General features: G+C 41.2%; 2 protein-coding genes across 4 annotated transcripts; both read left to right on the plus strand.

The window, feature by feature from the left end:
- The first annotated feature begins 5525 nt into the window (after window positions 1-5525).
- On the plus strand, window positions 5526-5909 carry LOC139193320 (uncharacterized). Its single transcript, XM_070816311.1, has one exon. It carries the CDS (start codon window positions 5526-5528, stop codon window positions 5907-5909), a length of 384 nt encoding a protein of 127 aa, XP_070672412.1.
- A 1794-nt stretch (window positions 5910-7703) lies between these two features.
- On the plus strand, window positions 7704-21768 carry LOC103404816 (NEDD8-activating enzyme E1 regulatory subunit AXR1-like). Of its 3 annotated transcripts, none has more exons than XR_003770677.2 (15): window positions 7704-7866; window positions 8037-8209; window positions 8321-8484; window positions 8917-9027; window positions 9402-9481; window positions 17962-18112; window positions 18214-18307; window positions 18850-18938; window positions 19500-19573; window positions 19675-19837; window positions 20325-20410; window positions 20861-20944; window positions 21028-21208; window positions 21299-21443; window positions 21526-21768. XR_003770677.2 is itself a non-coding variant. In XM_029097264.2 (15 exons), exons 1-14 carry the CDS (start codon window positions 7829-7831, stop codon window positions 21380-21382), a joined length of 1572 nt encoding a protein of 523 aa, XP_028953097.2. In that variant the 5' UTR covers window positions 7704-7828; the 3' UTR covers window positions 21383-21415; window positions 21526-21768. The 3 variants fall into 3 exon arrangements, 2 of the variants coding, with proteins under 2 accessions (XP_028953097.2, XP_028953098.2); XM_029097264.2 differs by having other exon boundaries at window positions 21299-21415; XM_029097265.2 differs by having other exon boundaries at window positions 21299-21415; window positions 21506-21614.
- Window positions 21769-22535: the final 767 nt, after the last annotated feature.

Here is a 22535-nt window from a genome sequence, read left to right on the forward strand (position 1 = left end):
TCAAAGCTTTACTTGCAAAGCTTCACCTACAAAGCTTCATTGCAGGGTATACAAATACCGTTTCCGAATAACCGTCACTTCGGTCCATACAAGGATTCAATTTGAAGTCTCCAGCCAACATATTCTATTGACCGAAGACTTGGGGGACTACATTATGTACCATATATTGGACCTCAATTGGGCCTCATGAAAAATACCCGGGTGACTTAGCCCATTATTTATGTATTAAGGAGTGAGCCCTTATTCTATAAAAGGGACTCCCTCACTTTCATTAGAGAGCACCCATTAGTCATGTATTGAGGAGCGAGCCCTTATTTTATAAAAGGGACTCCCTTACCTTCATTAGAGAGCAACGCCGCCAGCTGAGCTACCGCCTCGCCGCGAGCCTCACTCCTAGCCCATCATTTATGTATTGATGAGCGATCCCTTATTCTATAAAAGGGACTCCCTTACCTTCATTAGAGAACAACGCCGCCAGCTGAGCAACTGCTTCGCCGCGAGCATCACTCCTAACCCATCACTTATGTATTGATGAACGAGCCCTTATTCTATAAAAGGGACTCCCTCATCACCATTAGAGAGCATTGCCGCCTACTGAGCAACCGCCTCGCCGTGAGCATCAACTATAGCCTATCATTTATGTATTGAGAAGCGAACCCTTATTCTATAAAAAGGACTTCCTCACCTTCAACGCCACAAGCCGAGCCAACCAAGGCAACATAAGCCAGAAGCTGAGCAGCCTCGCAACATGTGATATTTGAGCATTATTTCAGATTGAGCACCGCCTCATATCGAACATCAGTTCAAGACAACATCTAGTTACTTTGGCCCACACATGGACTGAATTTCAAGTCTCCAGCCAAAAGACTTTCTTGACTGAAGACTTGGGGGACTACTGTTTATACCATATTTAGGGCATCCGTAATTAGATCTCGTACAAATACTCGGGGGACTTAAATGTAATTATGTGATAAAGGAATGGGCAGATATGTAACAAGTGAGGAGTCCTTATTCTATAAAAGGACCCCTCACCCTCACAATTAGAGGAGGCCATTTCTGAGGCCAATTCCTAGGCCCTCTCACCCTCTCTCAAAGCCTTACTCTCAGAGGCTCTCACATTCTCTCCCTCACCTCTCAAATAAATACATATTCAGTGTGGACGTAGCCTAAAGCTTGGGGTGAACCACGATATATCTTATGTCATTTATATTTCATGCAGATTCACGGTCGGATTTACGTTGTTCCAAGATCATCCGGTTTTGTGCATCAACATGACTCTTCACGTATTGCCCCCTCAAATTGTCCAAAAGAAAAAAAAAAGGGGAATACCATGACCTTTTCCATTTTAGTATGTTGTCGCATCCACAAAGGAACGGTCGTGCATAAAATTGAGGTACATAAACAATTGACTGATGGCATGACGGTAACGATTTAAACTATAGCACATCTTTAACAAATATTGATGTTTGTCACATTTGTTAATGATATAAAAGGTACATTCTACTCGTTTCATATATAAAATCAATCTCTCTCTCTCTCTATAGTGGCAGCGAGAGCTTGTGAGGTGTGGCGTGGGGTTTAAAGAGAGTGGCACGGTCGTTGTACTTGCTTTACATGCTGTATCAATCTCTCTCTCTCTATAAGAATGGAGGTCAGAAGAGAAGCTTGATGAGCTTTAAGGAACTCAACCTTTGAGCATAACAATGAGTGTAAAGGAGTACGTGCGGATTGAGTTTCTAAAACTAGAACAAGAAACCATAATCCCTACCAAGCAACTTTTTCCTTTTCCCGTCGCACTGGACGAAGAAGTGCTCATTCCACTATGGGTTATGGGAGTTCCTTCATGACACGTGCCCCTTCATTTTTCACCTCAATAAAGGGTGGGAGAATATTATGGAGCCTTGGTAGTGGACTCGTGGACCATGCAGCAGAAAAAAAAGAAAGCAAAAGCGGAGATAAGATTCTTTGTTTAGTATTGAAATCTATTATCATTCCTTGTCTGCCATACTCATTAGGGTCAAGAAACAGCAACAAAAGTATAAACAAAAGCAGAAAAGAAAGGAGAAAACGAAAGCAAAAACAAAAGCAGAAAAGAAAAGAGAAAGCAAAAACAAAGAATAAACACCCCACCAGAATGATGTGATTTACTTTTCTTGTTTTTGAATGATGTAATTTATTTTCCTTATCTTTCGGAAACATCTGTATAAATCCCATTAGAGGGTAAAAAAAAAAAAAAAAAAAGGCAAAGCCCAAAACAAATGGAGGGCGAAGGCCCATAAGCCCGAAATAGCACCAACAGGTCATCAAAAGTACGCCTAGTACTCCACAATTATTCGGCAACCCACCGCTATTACCACCAACCAGGTGATCAAAAGTACGCCCAGTACTCCAAAATCATTCGGCAACCTGCCACTATTACCACCAACCAGGTGATCAAAAGTACGCCCAGTACTCCAAAATCATTCGGCAACCTGCCACTATTACCACTAACCAGGTGATCAAAAGTACGCCCAGTACTCCAAAATTATTCGGCAACCTGCTACTATTACCACCAACCAGGTGATGAAATGTACAACCCGTACTCTAATATCATTTGGCAACTAGCCATTCATGCCACTAACCAGGTGATAAAATGTACAACCCGTACTCTAAATATCATTTGGCAACTAGCCATTCATGCCACCAACCAGGTGATGAAATGTATGACCCATACTCCCCTTCATGCCACTAACCAGGTGATCAAAAGTACGCCTAGTACTTCAAATCATACATGAGCATTACTCATGTCAATCATACATAAACATACATGAGCATTACTCATGTCAATCATACATAAACATTCATGAGCATCACTCATCCAATCATACATAAACATTCATGAGCATCACTCATGTCAACATCCATGAGCATCACTCATGTCAATCAACATAAACATTCATGAGCATCACTCATGTCAATCAGCTTCAAAAGCTTTATTTACAGAGCTCTAGCTTCAAAAGCGTCATTTACAGAGTTCTAGCTTCAAAGTTTCACTTGCAAAGCTTCACCTACAAAGCTTCAGTGCAGGGTATACAAATACCGCCTCCGAATAACCGTCACTTTGGCCCATACATGGATTCAATTTGAAGTCTCCAGCCAACATACTCTATTGACCGAAGACTTGGGAGACTACATTATGTACTATATATTGGGCCTCAACTGGGCCTCATGAAAAATACTTGGGGGACTTAACCCATTATTTATGTATTAAGGAGCAAGCCCTTATTCTATAAAAGGGACTCCCTCACTTTCATTAAAGAGCATCCATTAGTCATGTACTGAGGAGCGAGCCCTTATTTTATAAAATGGACTCCTTCACCTTCATTAAAGAGCAACGCCGTCAGCTGAGCAATCGCCTCGCCGCGAGCCTCACTCCTAGCCCATCATTTATGTATTGATGAGCGAACCCTTATTCTATAAAAGGGACTCCCTTACCTTCATTAGAGAGCAACGCCGCTAGCTGAGCAACTGTTTCGCCGCGAGCATCACTCCTAACCCATCACTTATGTATTGATGAGCGAGCCCTTATTCTATAAAATGGACTCCCTCATCACCATTAGAGAGCATTGCCGCCTACTGAGCAACCGCCTCGCCGCGAGCATCAACTCTAGCCTATCATTTATGTATTGAGGAGCGAACCCTTATTCTATAAAAATGACTTCCTCACCTTCAACGCCACAAGCCGAGCCAACCAAGGAAACATAAGCCAGAAGCTGAGCAGCCTCGCAACATATGATAGTTGAGCATTATTTCAGATTGAGCACCGCCTCATATCGAACATCAGTTCAAGACAACATCTAGTTACTTCGGCCCACACATGAACTGAATTTCAAGTCTCCAGCCAAAAGACTTTCTTGACTGAAGACTTGGGGGACTACTGTTTATACCATATTTAGGGCCTCCGTATTTAGATCTCGTACAAATACTTTGGGGACTTAAATGTAATTATGTGATAAAGGAAAGGGCATATATGTAACAAGTGAGGAATCCTTATTCTATAAAAGGACCCCTCACCCTCACAATTAGAGGAGGCCATTTCTGAGGCCAATTCCTAGGCCCTCTCACCCCCTCTTAAAGCCTTACTCTCAGAGGCTCTCACATTCTCTCCCTCACCTCTTAGATAAATACATATTCAGTGTGGACGTGGCCCAAAGCTTGGGGTGAACCACGATACATCTTGTGTCATTTATATTTCATGCAGATTTACGGTCGGATTTACGTTGTTCCAAGATCATCCGGTTTTGTGCATCAACATGACGTATTGCCCCCTCAAATTGTCCAAAAGAAAAAAAAGGGGGGGGGGGGAATACCATGACCTTTTCCATTTTAGTATGTTGTCGCATCCACAAAGGAACGGTCGTGCATAAAATTGAGGTACATAAACAATTGATCGATGGCATAACGGTAACGATTTAAACTATAGCACATTTCTAACAAATATTGATACTTGTCACATTTGTTAATGATATAAAAGGTACATTCTATTCGTTTCATAAATAAAATCAATATTATTGCGTATTGCAAGTTTACAACATAATAAAAGTTTAATTTAGAATTCTTATTTGTGAACAACACACATTATACCTATACTAAAACCCAAGCAAAAGCTTATTGTTCACCAACAATGAACTCTCTAAAATGCCGTCCCATTCCCTTGTTGTTGCTCTTTTTTTTCCATTTGTGCTATAGAAAAAGACATTTTTGACCTTTTAAGTTGCGTGTTTGCCATTCTGTGATTTGGATTTTTATCTTCGTTTGCATTAGGTTATTTTGTGTCGTCGTTCTCATCCATTTTCTGCATACCCTAACCTTCTCTCTCATCTTTCCATCTTTCTCATCCTTGTCTTCTAAATCATTTGTGTGAAATCAATGAACCCGTTCTTTGCAAACTAAATGAGACAAAGAAGGGTAAGATCATTTCCATATTGACCAAAGCAACATATCAAGCTTAAAACACGAACGTCTTTGTGCTAATTTATCATTTCTTCAGATAGATTATTCGTTCCAGACTCTTTCCTTGACATATTCAACAACGTAATAGTCAATTTTATTACTTGTATTGCGTGGTGTGTTTTCATTTATCAAATTTTAAAAGGAAACCAATCCCAACCATTTGGTTTCTTCCGCAGAGTCTTTCACAACATGTAGACAACGAGCACCCACCAGCCAACGCAGGCTCAGCCATATTGCCCAAAACCGGACCACACCACCACCACGACGCTCCAAAAAAAACAAAAAACAAAAAACCCTACTATTGAGTATTGAAGTTTCCGCGCCTCAACTCTTGGGTTTTGAAACCCTGGTAGCCACCTCTCCCTCCACTTCTTCCCGCCTCTCTCTCCTCCCTCCCCCAAACCTTAAAACCCCCACAAAACCTAACTCTCTCCATCTCTCTCTCTCTACAAACCACCACCAATTCCCCCCCCCCCATTTCTCCCTCCCTTCCTCTCTCTCTCTCTCTCTCTCTCTCTCTCTCTCCCCCAGCCATGAACCGCCGATCTAGATCCCTTCACCGCCGGTCCTCCCCCAACCGGTCGCCCGAGCCATTTCTCAAATACCTAAAACCCGGCGCGCTCGCTCAAATCCGAGACTCCCGAATCAGCAGGGCCAGATCGCACCAGCTCAATTGGCTCTCTCAGGTCCGTGTATCGCCGCCGTTGTCTCCAGTGTCCGACCCGGGTCCTCCCATGGTCAACGCGATGGAGGGATTTCCTTGCTTCTCGGGTCGGATCTTCGGCCCCAGATGCCCCCAGAGGAAGAAGCTCGCGGCCACAAAGTCCGTTATGTTCCTCAGCCCCTCGAGCCCGGTTCACGACTCGCCCGATCCGATAATCGATCTGTTTAGTACGGACATTCTTGCTGCACACTGAATTGGAAATTGTAGAATGTTCTGTTGAACCCTTGTTGTAGATTAGGTTTTATAATTTGTAGTTTTTGGTTGTACCTTGGTGGGGAATTGCTTTAGATACAGCTGAGATTATTAATAAAATTTACTGAAAAGTTTCATAACAGAAGCAATTTTTGGGTTGATTTATGATTTGGGTATTGAATTGGGATGCGCGTTAACTGTTTGATGTTTTGCATTCATTGGGGGTTGTCATTCAATTGTGATGGGTTCATAATGTTGCTGAAGTTACCCGAATTGCGGTGTTTGGGTGCTTAATTGCTCATCTTGTTTGCGCCGCAAATTGAGTTATTGTGTGTGAATTATGTGACCTGTTTTCCGTAGATGGGTTTTCGTTTTGGGACAAATCTAAATCGGTAGTAGTGATAAGGAAAGACGGCTTCTTTGGTATGGTTGTAGTCCATGGGATGCGCTTGAACTGTTTGATGTTTTTGCACTCATTCAGGGTTTCCATTAAATTGTGATGGGTTCATAATGTAATGTTGTGCTGAAATTACCTCAATTGTGGTATTTGGCCGTGTAATTGGACATCTTATTTGCGCCGTAAATGGAGTTATTGCGTGTGAATTATGGGCTTGTTTTCCTTGGATGCGGTTTGGTCTCAAGACAAATCTGACCCGGTAATGCTGATAAAGAAAGACGGCTTCTTTGCTATGATTGCCGGTTACTTACAAGAATCCATGTTTCTACTTGGCGTTGTGGTTTGCGTCTTTGGCAGTGGCTCGTGTTTTTTTGTCTGTGCAATTGATACAAGTCTTGTAGTGAATAGGTAGTGCTGAATCTGCTGAGAAAGAAAGAGGACTTTGTCTTTAGCTCTTATACATCGGTGACTTTTTAACTGCTCATTTAATTTAGTTCCGTTTTTAAACTTCTGACATGATAGAATTTCTTGCTTGGTATCGGATGTATGAGTCTTCGGTAGTAGCTCCGTTTTACTAGAATGTTCTTGTTCATGCAACTGCAAGTAACTGCTGCTATTCTTGCTTGTCCTTGTGACAGTGATCAGTTTTGATTCCATGCTCTTTCTCAGTATCATTGGTTTGGAACATGCGCACGTAAGTTTGCATCCTTTCAAGGAGTTGTCCGGGATAACTGAGCTATTTTTACTCTTGCAGACCAGATCATACATAGGCTGAGAAAATAGGCCGGTTAAACTGCCGGAGCAAGGGCTCCCCCATCAATGGATGCATAACGCTCACTTGTGCGGGGGCAATTGTGCCCCTGCACGAGTGAATTATTTCCCAATGCGCCCCGCATGAGTGAACTATTTCCCAATATTGAATCATTGAAGGAGCATGCTTCATGAGCTGGGCCAAACAGGTAAACAACCATTGTACAGACGATACTAGGTTTAGCACCATTAAACGCATTGGTGGAAGTAACTTGAACCAAGGCATAAAGTAAAACGGTTTCCACACTCATTTCACAGTCTACGCACTCATGTTTAATTTTGTTTTTATTTATCAATTCAAAGGCGAGAATGCAAATGAAAGAAGTGTATAGAAACCACTTCCATTAACGAAACGCTTCCTCCTTGCGTAAATTTTACAACTCGATAGTTTCGTTCCACTCCCAACACTAAAGGATGTATTCAAATAAGATCTCAAACAACATTTTTATGAATTATGAGAGAATTTGTGGGACTTCACATAGATTTTAATGGAGTTCGTGAGACTTCTATTACAAATTTCATTTTTGTAAAAAAGGAAAAAATAAGAAGATAATTGAAAAGCGAAAAGACATCGTACTATGTTAATATCCCTTCCGGCACCACTGTGTGAAGCTCTGCGTAACTACTACGCGATTTATTGGAGTTTTTTCTGTAATCGCAGACTCGCAAAGCAAAAAATAAAAAAAAACAAAAAACAAAGAAAAAAAGCATCAATGGCCGAACCCAAGGCCAAATACGATCGCCAGCTCAGGTACTCTCTCTCTCTCGTCTCCCCTGTTCCCCGTTTGTCCTCCACCATCCCCCAAATTCTCCAGACGCCACTCTCAACTCGTTCAATCCTTTTCGAAATGGTTTAGCTCGTTCAATCCTTTCCGCTTAAAATCTAATCCTCTGTTTGTTTACACCCATTTGAAATTGCAGAATCTGGGGCGAGCAAGGGCAGGCAGCCCTAGAGAAGGCCAGCATATGCCTACTGAACTGCGGCCCCACTGGCTCCGAAACCTTGAAGAACCTTGTTCTTGGCGGGGTTGGAAGCATCACCGTCATCGATGGATCTAAAGTCGAATTGGGTGACCTCGGAAATAACTTCATGGGTATGTTTAACTTTTGTGTCGGTCAAATGGGTATGTTTTGAATTGTTGTTTTCACGTGTGCTTACTATTTTTTGAGTGTTTTATGCATTTTGGTGGTTGGGTTTTTGGTAGTTGATGAATCGAGCGTTGGGAAATCGAAAGCGAAATGCGTTTGCCAGTTTCTTCAGGAGCTGAATGATTCCGTTAAGGCGAAGTTTATCGAAGAGTATCCGGAGGTTTTGATTGAGACCAACCCATCATTCTTTTCTCAGTTTACCTTGGTTGTAGCTACTCAGGTATCGACTATACTGATAGCCAAAGTATGCTTTCATATTTTTACATGACAACTTCGTTACCAAGTTTTCTCCTTACATTCCTGCATTCTCGTTACAATGTTTTTTTGATAATGAGCATGTGATATCGGTACATTCGTAAATAGAATTTGATTATATACATGCCTTATACTCAGCATTTGTTTGTTTCCTTGTTTGTTATAAAACTTGCCTAGTTTAGTTTTATGCTTAATTTTATTGGCTATTTGGATGGTGGATGTTAAGTTTACCTGACTTTGTGAAGTTACAAGTATTTGTCCTCGGTATGCAATAGCTTTGGCGGACTGTGTTGAGAATCTAGGTCATTAGATTCTGTTGCGATTACTTGTATTTTTCGATTTCTCTTGTCACTCTTGTTAATTGTAATATCCCTGATTTTCTAATTTCAACTATCAGCTAGGGGAACGTTCAATGGTAAAGCTTGATAGAATCTGCAGGGAGGCAAATGTGATACTGATCTTTGCTCGCTCTTATGGCCTCACTGGGCTTGTCCGTATCAGTTTGAAGGTAATGCAGTTTTGAGTTTTTGATGAAATTGTTGTCTCTGTTTTGGTATTAATATTCCAGAATTTAAGCATTTGAATTTTTATCGGTGAGAGTAATGGAAATTTTGAGGGATGGGATATGATGTTACTCTACAGCCGTGGCCTAGTTTGAAGATTGATAGTGTACCGATGATAGGTCCTCATCTTTCTCTGATTGGCTACATCATAAGAAAACAGAACATGCTTTCAAATTGCTTATATGGATATGGTTTGTTATCCAAACTTACAATTATCTGGATGGAAAGGTTCAAAAATGGATCTCACAGAGCTTTCGTTATAATATTTTTCTTTGAATCTGAATAGTTTCTCCATTTTCTCTATGTTTTTTTTGGGCAGGAACATACTGTGATCGAGTCAAAGCCTGAACATTTTCTGGATGACCTTCGTTTAAATAATCCATGGCCTGAGCTTAAAAGGTATGAAATTCTGTTTTTTGTGTTTTCATGGCCGGTCCCAAGCCCGGATAAAGGAGGAGGGGGAGGGCGTCAGGTAGTCGACAGCCGGCACTCCATGATCACGTCGAATCCTTATGAAAATGAATCCAGAACAAAATCGCGCTAAAGCTAGGGCGTCACCCGTAAGTGGCGCGCTGTGTGGCCCGAGCACAGTGATAAGTGAGCAAGGGTCGCTGTATCTCCATCGGCACCCGGATGCAGTGTTAAATGAGCAAGGGGGCCATAGAAACTTCTTTTCGAACGACTCCACTCAAAGTTGTTTGAGAGCATATGCTCCTATCAACTTTACCCGGGACACACAAAAGAAGTACTTTGATCCTATTAGACGGGGGAGGGTGAAGAAGCTAGGACAGAAGGGTAGAGTTCAAGAGAGCAAAATGCGTTTAGGAACGTGGAATATAGGAACCTTAACGGGAAAATCTATGGAAGTAGTGGAAGTTATGGTGAGGAGAAGGATAAATATTATGTGCCTACAAGAAACTAAGTGGGTTGGTAGTAAGGCAAAGGATCTAGAAAACTCAGGGTTTAAACTTTGGTATTCGGGCACAAATAGAACGAGAAACGGTGTTGGCATCATCGTGGACAAGACCTTGGTACAAGATGTTGTAGATGTCAAGAGGGTAGGAGATAGAATCATGGCAATCAAGATTGTAATAGGACAAGAACTTATCAATGTGATTAGTGCGTACGCACCTCAAGTAGGGTTGGATACGAGTTCGAAGGAGAAATTTTGGGAAGATCTTGGAGACTTGGTGCAAGGAATTGCTCAGACGGAGAAGTTATTTATAGGAGGAGATTTAAATGGACACGTGGGCAGGGAGACAGGCAACTATGGAGGTTTTCATGGTGGCCATGGTTTTGGGGAGAGAAACGAGGATGGGGAAACTATCTTGGATTTTGCAATGGCATATGATCTCTTCTTAGCCAACACCTTCTTTAAGAAGAGAGAAGAACATGTGATCACCTACAAGAGTGGGTCGTCAAAAACACAAATAGATTTTCTTCTAATGAGGAAAGGGGATCGTATAACTTGTAAGGATTGCAAAGTTATACCAGGAGAGAGCGTGGCTAATCAACATCGCTTGTTGGTGATGGATGTACATATCAAAAGAGTAAGACAAAAGAACAAGACTTGGAAGTGCCCAAGGACTAGATGGTGGAATCTAAAAGAAGAAAAACAAGTCATTTTCAAAGAGAAGGTAATCACCCAATGTGTGTGGGATAGAGAGGGGGAAGCTAGCCAAATGTGGGATTCCATGGCTAGTTGTATCCGAAAAGTAGCAAAAGAGGTATTAGGAGAGTCCAAGGGATTTGCCCCACACCAAAAGGAATCTTGGTGGTGGAATGAGGAGGTACAAACAAAGGTGAAGGCTAAGAAGGAATGTTGTAAAGCCTTATACAAGGAGAGGACCGATGAAAATGGTGAAAGGTATAGAAAAGCGAAGCAAGAGGCGAAGAAAGCTGTCAGAGAAGCTAAGTTAGCGGCTTACGACGATATGTATAAACGACTAGATACCAAAGAAGGAGAGTTGGATATCTATAAACTATCTAGAGCAAGGGAAAAGAAGACAAGGGACCTAAACCAAGTGAGGTGCATCAAGGATGAGGATGGAAAGGTTCTTGCTACAGAGAACGCGGTTAAAGACAGATGGAGAGGTTATTTTCATAATCTCTTCAATGAAGGACATGAAATGAGTGCTTCTTTAGGGGAGTTGAGTAACTCAGAAGAGTGTAGAAACTACTCTTTTTATCGTCGAATCCGGAAGGAAGAAGTGGTTGTAGCTTTGAAGAAGATGAAGCTTAAAAAAGCAATAGGCCCAGACGATATACCAATCGAAGTGTGGAAACTTTTGGGAGAGACAGGTATAACATGGCTCACTGACCTTTTCAATAGGATTTTGAAAACGAAGAAGATGCCAAATGAGTGGCGAACGAGCACTTTGGTACCTATCTACAAGAATAAGGGCGACGTACAAAATTGCATGAACTATAGGGGTATTAAGCTAATGAGTCATACAATGAAGCTCTGGGAGAGAGTCATTGAGCATAGATTGAGGCAAGAGACACGGGTTTCGGACAACCAATTCGGGTTCATGCCAGGGCGCTCAACCATGGAGGCAATCTATCTCTTACGAAGATTGATGGAAAGATATAGAGATGGGAAAAAGGATTTACACATGGTCTTTATAGATTTGGAAAAAGCGTATGATAGGGTCCCAAGAGACATTCTTTGGAGGATTTTAGAGAAGAAAGGAGTACGAGTAGCATATATCCAAGCTATAAAGGATATGTATGAAGGAGCAAAGACTGTCGTAAGAACTCATGAAGGACAAACCGAAAGCTTTCCCATAACTGTAGGATTACATCAAGGCTCATCCTTAAGTCCTTACCTTTTTGCGTTGGTAATGGATGAGTTAACAGGACATATTCAAGATGATATTCCTTGGTGTATGCTTTTCGCAGACGATATAGTGTTGATAGATGAAACTCAGGAAGGGGTAAATGCAAAGCTTAACCTTTGGAGAGAAGTGTTGGAATCTAAAGGTCTTCGCCTAAGCCGATCAAAGACAGAATATATGGAGTGCAAGTTCAGTGCAAATGGAGGCCAAAACGAGTTAGGGGTGAGGATCGGAGATCAAGAAATACCAAAGAGCGACCGTTTTCGTTACCTAGGATCTATCTTGCAAAAGAACGGAGAATTAGATGGAGATCTCAACCATAGAATACAAGCTGGATGGATGAAGTGGAAGAGTGCATCCGGCGTGTTATGTGACCGCCGTATGCCACTGAAGCTCAAGGGAAAATTTTATAGGACGGCAATAAGGCCGGCGATGCTGTATGGCACAGAATGTTGGGCGGTGAAACATCAACACGTACACAAAATGGGTGTAGCGGAGATGAGGATGCTTCGTTGGATGTGTGGGCACACGAGAAAGGATAAGATTAGGAATGAGGATATCCGGGGTAAAGTAGGAGTAGCCGAAATTGAAGGAAAGATGAGAGAAAATCGGTTACGGTGGTTTGGACATGTGCAAAGAAGGCCTACTGACGCTCCGATTAGAAGATGCGACTATGGGACAGAGGTTCAGGGCCGAAGGGGTAGAGGAAGACCTAGGAAAACTTTGAAAGAGACTCTAAGAAAAGACTTAGAGTACTTGGATCTAACGAAGGACATGACACAAGATCGAGCACAATGGCGTTCTAAGATTCATATAGCCGATCCCACTCAGTGACTTGGATTTTCCAAGTCTCCAACCGAGAAGTTTTCCTCACTCGGAAAATTAAGGGAACACTACCCCAACCTACATGCTCCACTCAGAAAGCTTCAACATACAAGCTTCAACAAAAGAAAATTCAAAGAACTTAGTGAAGAAGGCTTTGGTGTATCTAACACAATACGTTGAAATGAAGGAAAGCTTATTTATTGATATCCCCGATAAGCTACAAATATGTACATATACATGAGTCAAAATAAACACACAAGAGGGAGCCTTCACAAAGGTTGCTTAGGAGAAGTCTCAGCAGTCGGTAGAGCCCCAGAAAGAGAAGGCACCGGAGGGGGATCATTTGGAGCCTCAGTACTGGACAGAACCCTAGAAGGAGGAGGCATCAGAGGTTGATCATTTGGAGCTTCATTACGCGGTACAGCCCCAGAAGACGAAGGCAATAAATGCCTTTGGAACAAACCCACAAATCTCTGATGATCAAGTAAAACCTGACCATCAGTTTCCTTCATCTGGTCAAGCTTCCTCTTCATGTTTGTAGCATAGTCATGTGCGAGCCGGTGCAACTGTTTATTCTCTTGCTTGAGCCCTCTAATCTCCTGTTTGAGACTCATCACTTCAGCCGCCAATGATTCAACTTGGCGGGTTCGAGCAAATAGGCGTTGGGCCATATTAGACACAGAACCTGCACACTGAACACTGAGAGCCAGCGAATCCTTAACAGCTAACTCATCAGACCGTTTGGAAAGTAGTCTGTTATCTTTGGGAGTGAGAAGGTTCCTGGCCACCACCGCGGCGGTCATATCATTCTTCATCACGGAATCCCCAACGGTAAGAGGACCAGTAGGGGAGACGAAGGATGGGCGCCATATGTTGTCTGGAGAAGGCGGGGCTGCCTCTTCAACAAGGTTCAAGTCAAAACGACGGTCGGAGGGGCCAGACATTTTCAAAGGTGTTGAAGAGAGAAGAGGTCGGACAAATCAAGATCTTAGAAGTGCAAGAATGAAGCTTCTACTGGTGGAGATTCAAGTGTGCTTTGGAACTTAATGCTAGCCCCTATAAAAATCTGCACTCGACGGAGCTTCAGAAATCGAAGAGGCGCCTGCTCAGAAATCGAAGAGGCGTTTGCTTTCTCAAAAGCTGGGCTGCTTAGAGATCACGAGGGTTGATCTCAGAAATCGAAGAGGCGTTTGCTTTCTCAAAAGTTGGGCTGCTCAAAGACCTCGAAGGCTGATCTCAGAAATCGAAGAGGCGCTCGCTTTCTCAAAAGCTGGGCTCCCCAGAGACCACGAGGGCCGATCTCAGAAATCGAAGAGGCACCTACTTTTCCAGCCTTGTCAGCACCTGTCACACGCACACTCAGCTTTGCGGAAATTATGGGCATTCTGTCGAAGACTTCTGGGGAAGTAGAAAACACATGAATCTTACTGTTCAATCACCCACTTCCCACACGCAACAATAGCTCATGGGTACCACAGATAACTTTGCCAAAGTTCTCTGCCAAAGTTGAGCACGTGAAGCTTGCAGCTCCCACTACATCGCTCTGACCAAGAAGGGTAAAAGAATAGCAAAGAAACAACACTAACAAAGTTTAGACCCATAAATTTTGAAGGTCTAGCTACCATATTATTACCCACAAGGGTAAAGGAACAGTACCACTGCTGGATAATTGGAAAGTCCCTGTGTGTCAACCTCTGTGCTTCGTGGCAAGGTAGACTAGCAAACATGCTCAACCTTTACTCACATTCGAGAAAACACTCCCAATAAGATTGCTTGCTCCAAAATCGAAGAGGCACCGTCCTCCGAATCTCGAGAGCCAGACTCCCAACATGACTACTTTCTTAAAAATCGAAGAGAGGGTAAAGGAACAGTACCATTGCTGGATAATTGGAAAGTCCCTGTGTGTCAACCTCTGTGCTTCGTGGCAAGGTAGACTAGCAAACATGCCCAACCTTTACTCACATTCGAGAAAACACTCCCAACAAGATTGCTTGCTCCAAAATCGAAGAGGCACCGCCCTCCGAATCTCGAGAGCCAGACTCCAAACATGATTACTTTCTCAAAAATCGAAGAGACACTGCTCCCCGAATCTTCGAGAGCCAGACCCCCAGCATGATTGCTTTCTCAAAAATCGATGAGGCACCTACTTTTCTAGCCTTGTCAGCACCTGTCACACGCACACTCAGCTTTGCAGAAATTATGGGCATTCTGTCGAAGACTTCTGGTGAAGTAGAAAGCACATGAATCTTACTGTTCAATCACCCACTTCCCACACGCAACAATAGCTCATGGGTACCACAGATAACTTTGCCAAAGTTCTCTGCCAAAGTTGAGCACGTGAAGCTTGCAGCTCCCACTACATCGCTCTGACCAAGAAAGGTAAAAGAATAGCAAAGAAACAGCACTAACAAAGTTTAGACACATAAATTTTGAAGGTCTAGCTACCATATTATTACCCACAAGGGTAAAGGAACAGTACCACTGCTGGATAATTGGAAAGTCCCTGTTTGTCAACCTTTGTGCTTCGTGGCAAGGTAGACTAGCAAACATGCCCAACCTTTACTCACATTCGAGAAAACACTCCCAACAAGATTGCTTGCTCCAAAATCGAAGAGACACCGTCCTCCGAATCTCGAGAGCCAGACTCCCAACATGACTACTTTCTCAAAATCGAAGAGAGGGTAAAGGAACAGTACCATTGTTGGATAATTGGAAAGTCCCTGTGTGTCAACCTTTGTGCTTCGTGGCAAGGTAGACTAGCAAACATGCCCAACCTTTACTCACATTCGAGACAACACTCCCAACAAGATTGCTTGCTCCAAAATCGAAGAGGCACCGCCCTCCGAATCTCGAGAGCCAGACTCCCAACATGATTACTTTCTCAAAAATCGAAGAGACACTACTCTCCGAATCTCGAGAGCCAGACCCCTAGCATGATTGCTTTCTCAAAAATCGAAGAGGCATCGTTCTTCGAATCTCGAGAGCCAGATACCACAGACCACTTTTTCAAAGTGCTCTGACAGAGTTAAAACATGTGAAACTGGCAGCTCCCACTACCGTGCTATGACCAAGCAGGGTAAAGGAATAGCATTACTACTTGTTAGGGAGACTCTTATATATGTTGACCTCCATCCCCAACAGACAGGCAGACCTGCAAAAATGCTCAACCCTTCATCATATCTGAGAGGGCACTCCCAACGAAGCCTTTCGAAATATTCAGCTTTCTTTCCCCCCGATAATACCTCTGCAAACAAGCTATACTAGAGCAAGAATATCTCATATCATCAGGGTTAAAAGCAAGAGTATCCCATATCATGCTTTTTCCCTGTCTTTTCCTTTGGCCTTGTTTTTACCTGCAAGACAAGGAGAAAGAGAGCAATCAGTCAGCACTTGGAATCAAGCTTCCAGCCAGGAATTGACTGCCTGGAACCCCTTACCTGATTACTTACCTGGCATTGCTCTCGAGTACTCATCTTCAACATCTTATGTTTCCAGGGAAGATTCCGCATCTGCTTGAGGAACAGATAGGGCAAGTGCGAAGGATACAAGGAAGCATGTGGAGACAAGCGTAACAGCACACGTGCCGATACATCCATTACTCTGTCAAAAGCAAAAGTATCCCATATCAGCAGGGTGGAACGTACTCTAGATTTGATGGACTTGTTTTGACCCTCAAATTCTTCAGTCGGCCTTATACTCTGGAGGAAACCAGAAAACCCTCCAGCTCAGTTCAAGAATAAGCCTGTGGAAAGTTACTTCTTCAAAAGCAAAAGTATCTCATATCATCTCTTCTCATTTTTCTTCTCTTTATCCTTCATGCTGCTGCAAGATGGGGAGAAGGTGAACAATCAGTCGGAGCTCTGATTGCTTACCTTGTCTGTCACCTCTTTCAGCAGACCCCCTAGCTCGGCGACTTGGGGGACTCCTACTACATGGTTTGTATCGCGCTTGACCAAGCTTGAAACTACAAGTAAGCTTCAAGTGAAATTGATACATTACCTTGTGCATCTCCACCAGTTAAAGATACCACCCCTGGATGGAGGAAGAGTACTTCCAGAGAAGATGCCACATCTACCTATGAGACAGATAAGGCAAGTCAAGACGACACCACACTCCGATACTTAGAAGTTTCGTGATTACGAGATCATTCTCCCACAATATTTCCTAATGTCATTTGTACTAAATCATTCACTTGTACTCACTAAAGGAGAACTTGAACCTATGTACTTGTGTAAACCCTTCACAATTAATGAGAACTCTTCTATTCCGTGGACGTAGCCAATCTGGGTGAACCACGTACATCTTGTGTTTGCTTTCCTATCTCTATCCATTTATATACTTATCCACACTAATGACCGGAGCAATCTAGCGAAGATCACAAAAAGCGACCGTTTTCGCTACCTAGGATCTATCTTGCAAGAGAACGGAGAATTAGATGGAGATCTCAACCATAGAATACGAGCTGGATGGATGAAGTGTAAGAATGCATCCGGCGTGTTGTGTGACCGTCGTAGGCCACTGAAGCTCAAGGGAAAATTTTATAGGACGGCAATAAGGCCAACGATGTTGTATGGCACAGAATGTTGGGCGGTGAAGCATCAACACGTACACAAAATGGGTGTAGCGGAGATGAGGATGCTTCGTGGGATGTGTGGGCACACGAGAAAGGATAAGATTGGGAATGAGGATATCCGAGGTAAAGTAGGAGTAGCCGAAATTGTAGGAAAGATGAGAGAAAATCGGCTCCGGTGATTTGGACATGTGCAAAGAAGGCCGAATGACGCTCCGGTTCGAAGATGTGACTACGGGACAGAGGTTCAGGGCCGAAGGGGTAGAGGAAGATCTAGGAAAACTTTGGAAGAGACTCTAAGAAAAGACTTAGAGTACTTGGATCTAACGGAGGACATGATACAAAACCGAGCGCAATGGCGTTCTAGGATTCATATAGCCGACCCCACTTAGTGGGAAAAGGCTTTGTTGTTGTTGTTGTTGTGTGTTTTCATCTGAGACATTTTCAGAGTTACTTATTTGGATTTCTGATAACTAAGTATTTGCTTGTGGATTTTATTTTATGCTAATTGACCTTCGCCACTAATGACTGGTATTCTGATTTCTTAACCTATATGTGTGTGTGTTGCCTTATGAATCAATGGTTCAATAATATACACCGTGTGTTTGATTTTCAAGATTCTGAATGGATTATATTATCTATTGTAGGTATGCAGAAACCATTGATTTAGATGTGTCGGATCCTGTTGCTCACAAACACACGCCATATGTCCTCATTCTTGTCAAGATGGCAGAGGAGTGGGCCAAAAATCATGATGGTAAACTTCCATCAACTAGGGAAGAGAGAAAAGAGTTCAAGGTTTACCTGCTTGATTTATACATTTTATGTTTGTTTTTCTTCTTTCAATTGCTTTCTTCTAAATATGTTTATTTGTTTCCCATTTATCTTGGATTACTTAGGAGCTTATTAAAGCTAGGATGACTGCACTAGATGAAGATAACTATAAAGAAGCCATTGAGGCCTCCTTCAAAGTCTTTGCTCCACGAGGAATTAGTAAGTGTATCAATTTTAAGTTTGGTTGTGGTTGCCCAGTATATTATTTCAAAAGATGATGTTGTCTTGTTAAATTTCCAAGAACGGCAAAATAATCATCACTTATGTTTTGCAGTCTGACTGATTCTTCAAGTTAATGAATATTTTTGGTAATTCTGAGCTGCAAATTGAGCTTGGTTAGAGACTTAGAGTACTTGCATAATGCCAGTGTGGCAGGCACGCTTGTTGACTATTATATCCTACTCTCACTCCAATGGAGTTGGGGTTGAATTGGCATTGTTGCTTGCATTGTTTCGGACGAACAGAGTTTATCCATCTTTCCCCTGTCATTCACATAATATAATTAATCTGGAAAGAAAAGATAAATGGCATCATCCATAGCTGATGGAAGACTCGTACATCTTTGTAAACTTTGGGTGTTGCCGTATACTTCTTTGGAGGTTATGATCATACCGCATTTCAGCCTTGATTATTGGTGGTTGAATATCAGTCTGACTTTACAAGTGGTTAATTCTGTTTTTTCTTCTCATTTTATCTCTTAGGTTCAGACTTGCAACAGGTAATTGGAGATAGCTGTGTGGAAGTTGATTCCAGTTCATCTGATTTTTGGGTGATGGTGGCAGCGTTGAAGGTTTGTTTTTTATTTATTTTTCCATGAGAACTGGATATAGCATGCTTAATTTTTTTTGTGTTAAACTGAGGTGCTCAGAATAAAGTGATTATCACCATATTGCATATCATCTATGGTTTCAAATAGATTCCTCTTTTCCTGATTTAGATTCCAGGCCCTCTGTTTTTTCTCTGGAAAACAACAGATCGGCCTATAAGTTTCAAGGCTGAAACTCTGATTTTCAAAATTGTTTAGAGGTAATTAGCGTAATGTTTAGGCAGTTGACCACCATTCATGCATATTTTGAACACATAGCTTTGAGCCCCATGCCTACGTGCTTATGCTAGATTTTGGGGATTTTATGTGAAATACCTAACATGATCAAAGAGAATATGTGTTCAGAGTTCTCATGCCGAGTTTGTCTTCCTTGAATTTAGAGATTTCAGCCACTTACAATGGATAAGTAAGTAGCTTACCAATATTTTTAATTGAGAAAATCACATGCCTATAATTAGCTTGTCCAATAGATCCATACCATTGTCAATTTCTTGACTAGCGTAATCAGAAATCTTCACTTTGCAGGAGTTCATAGAAAATGAAGGTGGTAGCGAGGCACCTCTTGAAGGATCAATACCAGATATGACATCTTCGACAGAGTTAGTGACCGATCTTATAATCTAGCCTTTCTTCTTTCTTTCTTTTTTTGTGTTTAAAAAAAATAATTGTTGATGTAAGAGTTCTTTCTACTCTCTTGTAGGCACTATATATCTTTGCAGAAACTCTACCAAGCCAAGGCTGAGGCTGATTATCTTGTTATTGAGCAAAGGGTTAGGACTATTCTGAAAAAAATTGGTAGGGATCCAAACAGCATCTCAAAGACAACAATAAAAAGTTTCTGCAAGAATGCAAGAAAACTCAAAGTAAGTGTGTCGAGTTCCACTTTGTTGTGTGACTGACATATATTGCTTCACCAGTCCTGCAAGTATTCTTTTAATTGCAAATGTGGATCCAAACATGTTCATAAGATTCTAATTTCACCTACCTTTTTTTTAATAAGTTTTCACCATTTTATAACTTCTTTTTGTGGTAAGGAATCCAATTGATTCTGTACTCCATAGACTTACTCTTTATAATTTATTTGATTGCTACTATTTTTAGGATATTTAGTAGTTATCCAGTGATGAAATAGTCTTGTGATGACCTTTCCTCATTTGTGTATACAATTTGGACCGTAAGGCTTGCAAAACAGTTGTAGCTTAGATCTGAGGCATCTTTCCTGCGGAATTTTAGCAAGGAATTCAGTGTGCATATTAGGGATTAGTGTCCTAGTCTTTCAGAAACATTTTACTTAAGCTTCTTGATGTTTGCCTAGCGGACTTCAGTTGAACACTAATCTTTGCTTTGTAGGTTTGCAGGTATCGCCTAGTCGAAGATGAGTTCAATTCTCCAACCGCACCAGAGTTGCAGAAGCTTCTAACAGATGAGGATCACAGGTACATTATGATTTTGTTACCGTGGATTTTTGCGATCTTGTTTGTAGAATTATTATTTCTTTTGTGGGATGATATATTCTTGAAGATCTGAACAATAGAGATTCCAGAATCCTTTTACATATTGTATAGTACCACTCTTATCTATTTAACACATTTCTACTTGTCAGAGTAGAAGAGGAATTGTCATGTGTTTTCTTGATATATTTGTTTTATTTTATTTATATAAAGGATTAGATAACGTTGTTTTTCTCCCACCAAATATATTTTCTTAAATTTTACTTGAGGCAAACTAATGGAAGTTTTGGCGGAATTCAACCCCTTCCTGGAAAAATAGAGCAAATGAACTAAATTATTTATCCCCCAACCCAAAATAAGAAAGGAATATACGTTACATATAACTATGGATCTGTCTTGCTTAAAGTTCACTATTTCTTTTGATTTTCATGACAGTGTAGCTGCTGGATTTTATGTTTTGCTTAGAGCTGTTGACCGATTTGCTGCCAATTACAACAGTTTTCCTGGCCAATTTGATGGGTAACACCTAATACTGTTTATGACTATATTATGGTACAAATTTATAATATTGTACTGATTATGCGTGTTCATTTTTCCCATAGTTTAATGGATGAGGACATATCTCGATTGAAGACTACAGCTGTTGGCCTGCTTAGTGATGTGGGCTGCAATGGCGTTACATTAAACGAGGACCTAATCAATGAGATGTGTCGATTTGGTGCTGCCGAGCTCCACGCAGTTGCTGCTTTCATTGGAGGAATTGCATCTCAGGAAGTGATTAAGGTTTGTGTTTCTAGCTCTGCTTTGTATGTAGAGATTAGTGATATCATATAGCTACTTAAAGTGACATTGACTGTTCCGACACTGTTACAGCTTATAACAAGACAGTTTGTGCCCCTTTCCGGAACTTTTGTCTTCAACGGCATTGATCAGAAGTCTCAATTGTTGTCTCTGTAGCGGCTCTAAAGCCTGAAATGATATCAAATGACGGTATGTTTTCACGTCTGGTAAACATCCTGTATGTAGCACTTGCAACTTCTGTTACATTGAGCTATACTAAGTTTTGGTTTTCATTTGCAGATAACCTTTTACGATTGCAGTGGGAGAAAGTTTGATGTCACAGCGATCTTACGTGCTATTGATCGGAGGCTTTGTTTCTGCAGTTGAGATTGGGCAGTTTGCAGTGAAACATGATTTTTGTAGTTTTGTTTCTCATTCCATTATCCTGGATATGTCAGTCAGGCAAAGAGAAACGATATATGAGAGAGAGAGATGGAGAGATTGATACAATATATATAACATTTGACTTCCAATTTGTTATGAAATGGATTTCTTATTAAGCATACATGCCCTCATACAGCGTTAACCACTTGTTCGGGCTCATTTTCATTTTTTAGGTTGTTATCGAAAGATTAATGTTGCAAAAATTCATTGAAATCGAAAGTCGTTTAAGTTTTATGTGGCTTATCAATATGCATGGATAATTATTTCCCTATACTTATCAAGGAAATAAAATATAATTAATTTTTTAAAATCTGTTTATTAACACATTGTATTTGTGAAAGCACAAGCTTTTTAGAGCTTGTTTGGATGTGTTTTTAAAATGATTGAAATCACTTGTAGAGAAAATGTTTTTTTGATTTCAAAAGCACTTAAAGTGCTTTTTTTTTTCTTTTCAGAATTTACTTGCATTTTTACTAAGAATTGGTTCCAAAAACATTTTTATCAAAAACGTTTTCAGTCATTTTAAAAGCACATTCAAACAAGCACTTAGTTGGCTAATTTTTTAGATTGTACATGATATAGATTTTAGGTGTGTCCTAGTTTCTAGGTGCATATCATTTCATCATATCGTATCATTCATCTGTGTGACGAAGTTGTGTGCGATCTCTTTGCTCGTGAGGAGGACCAGCGAAGTGCGTTGTGTTCATCGAATCAAAGCAAAGGAAAGATAAGTGTGCTACAAGAACAAAAGTACAAGAGAGAATTTCGAGTGTAATAAGTATTTGTCCTTCTGAGTCTTGTAAAAGTCTTTATGTAAGCAAGAATTTCTTGTAGCAAATGAAACAAGAACATGCATACCAAATAATATTTGCATTAATGTGTTTAG

This window comes from Malus domestica, chromosome 17 (genome assembly GCF_042453785.1).
Source record: "Malus domestica chromosome 17, GDT2T_hap1".
NCBI classification, from domain to species: Eukaryota; Viridiplantae; Streptophyta; class Magnoliopsida; order Rosales; family Rosaceae; genus Malus; species Malus domestica.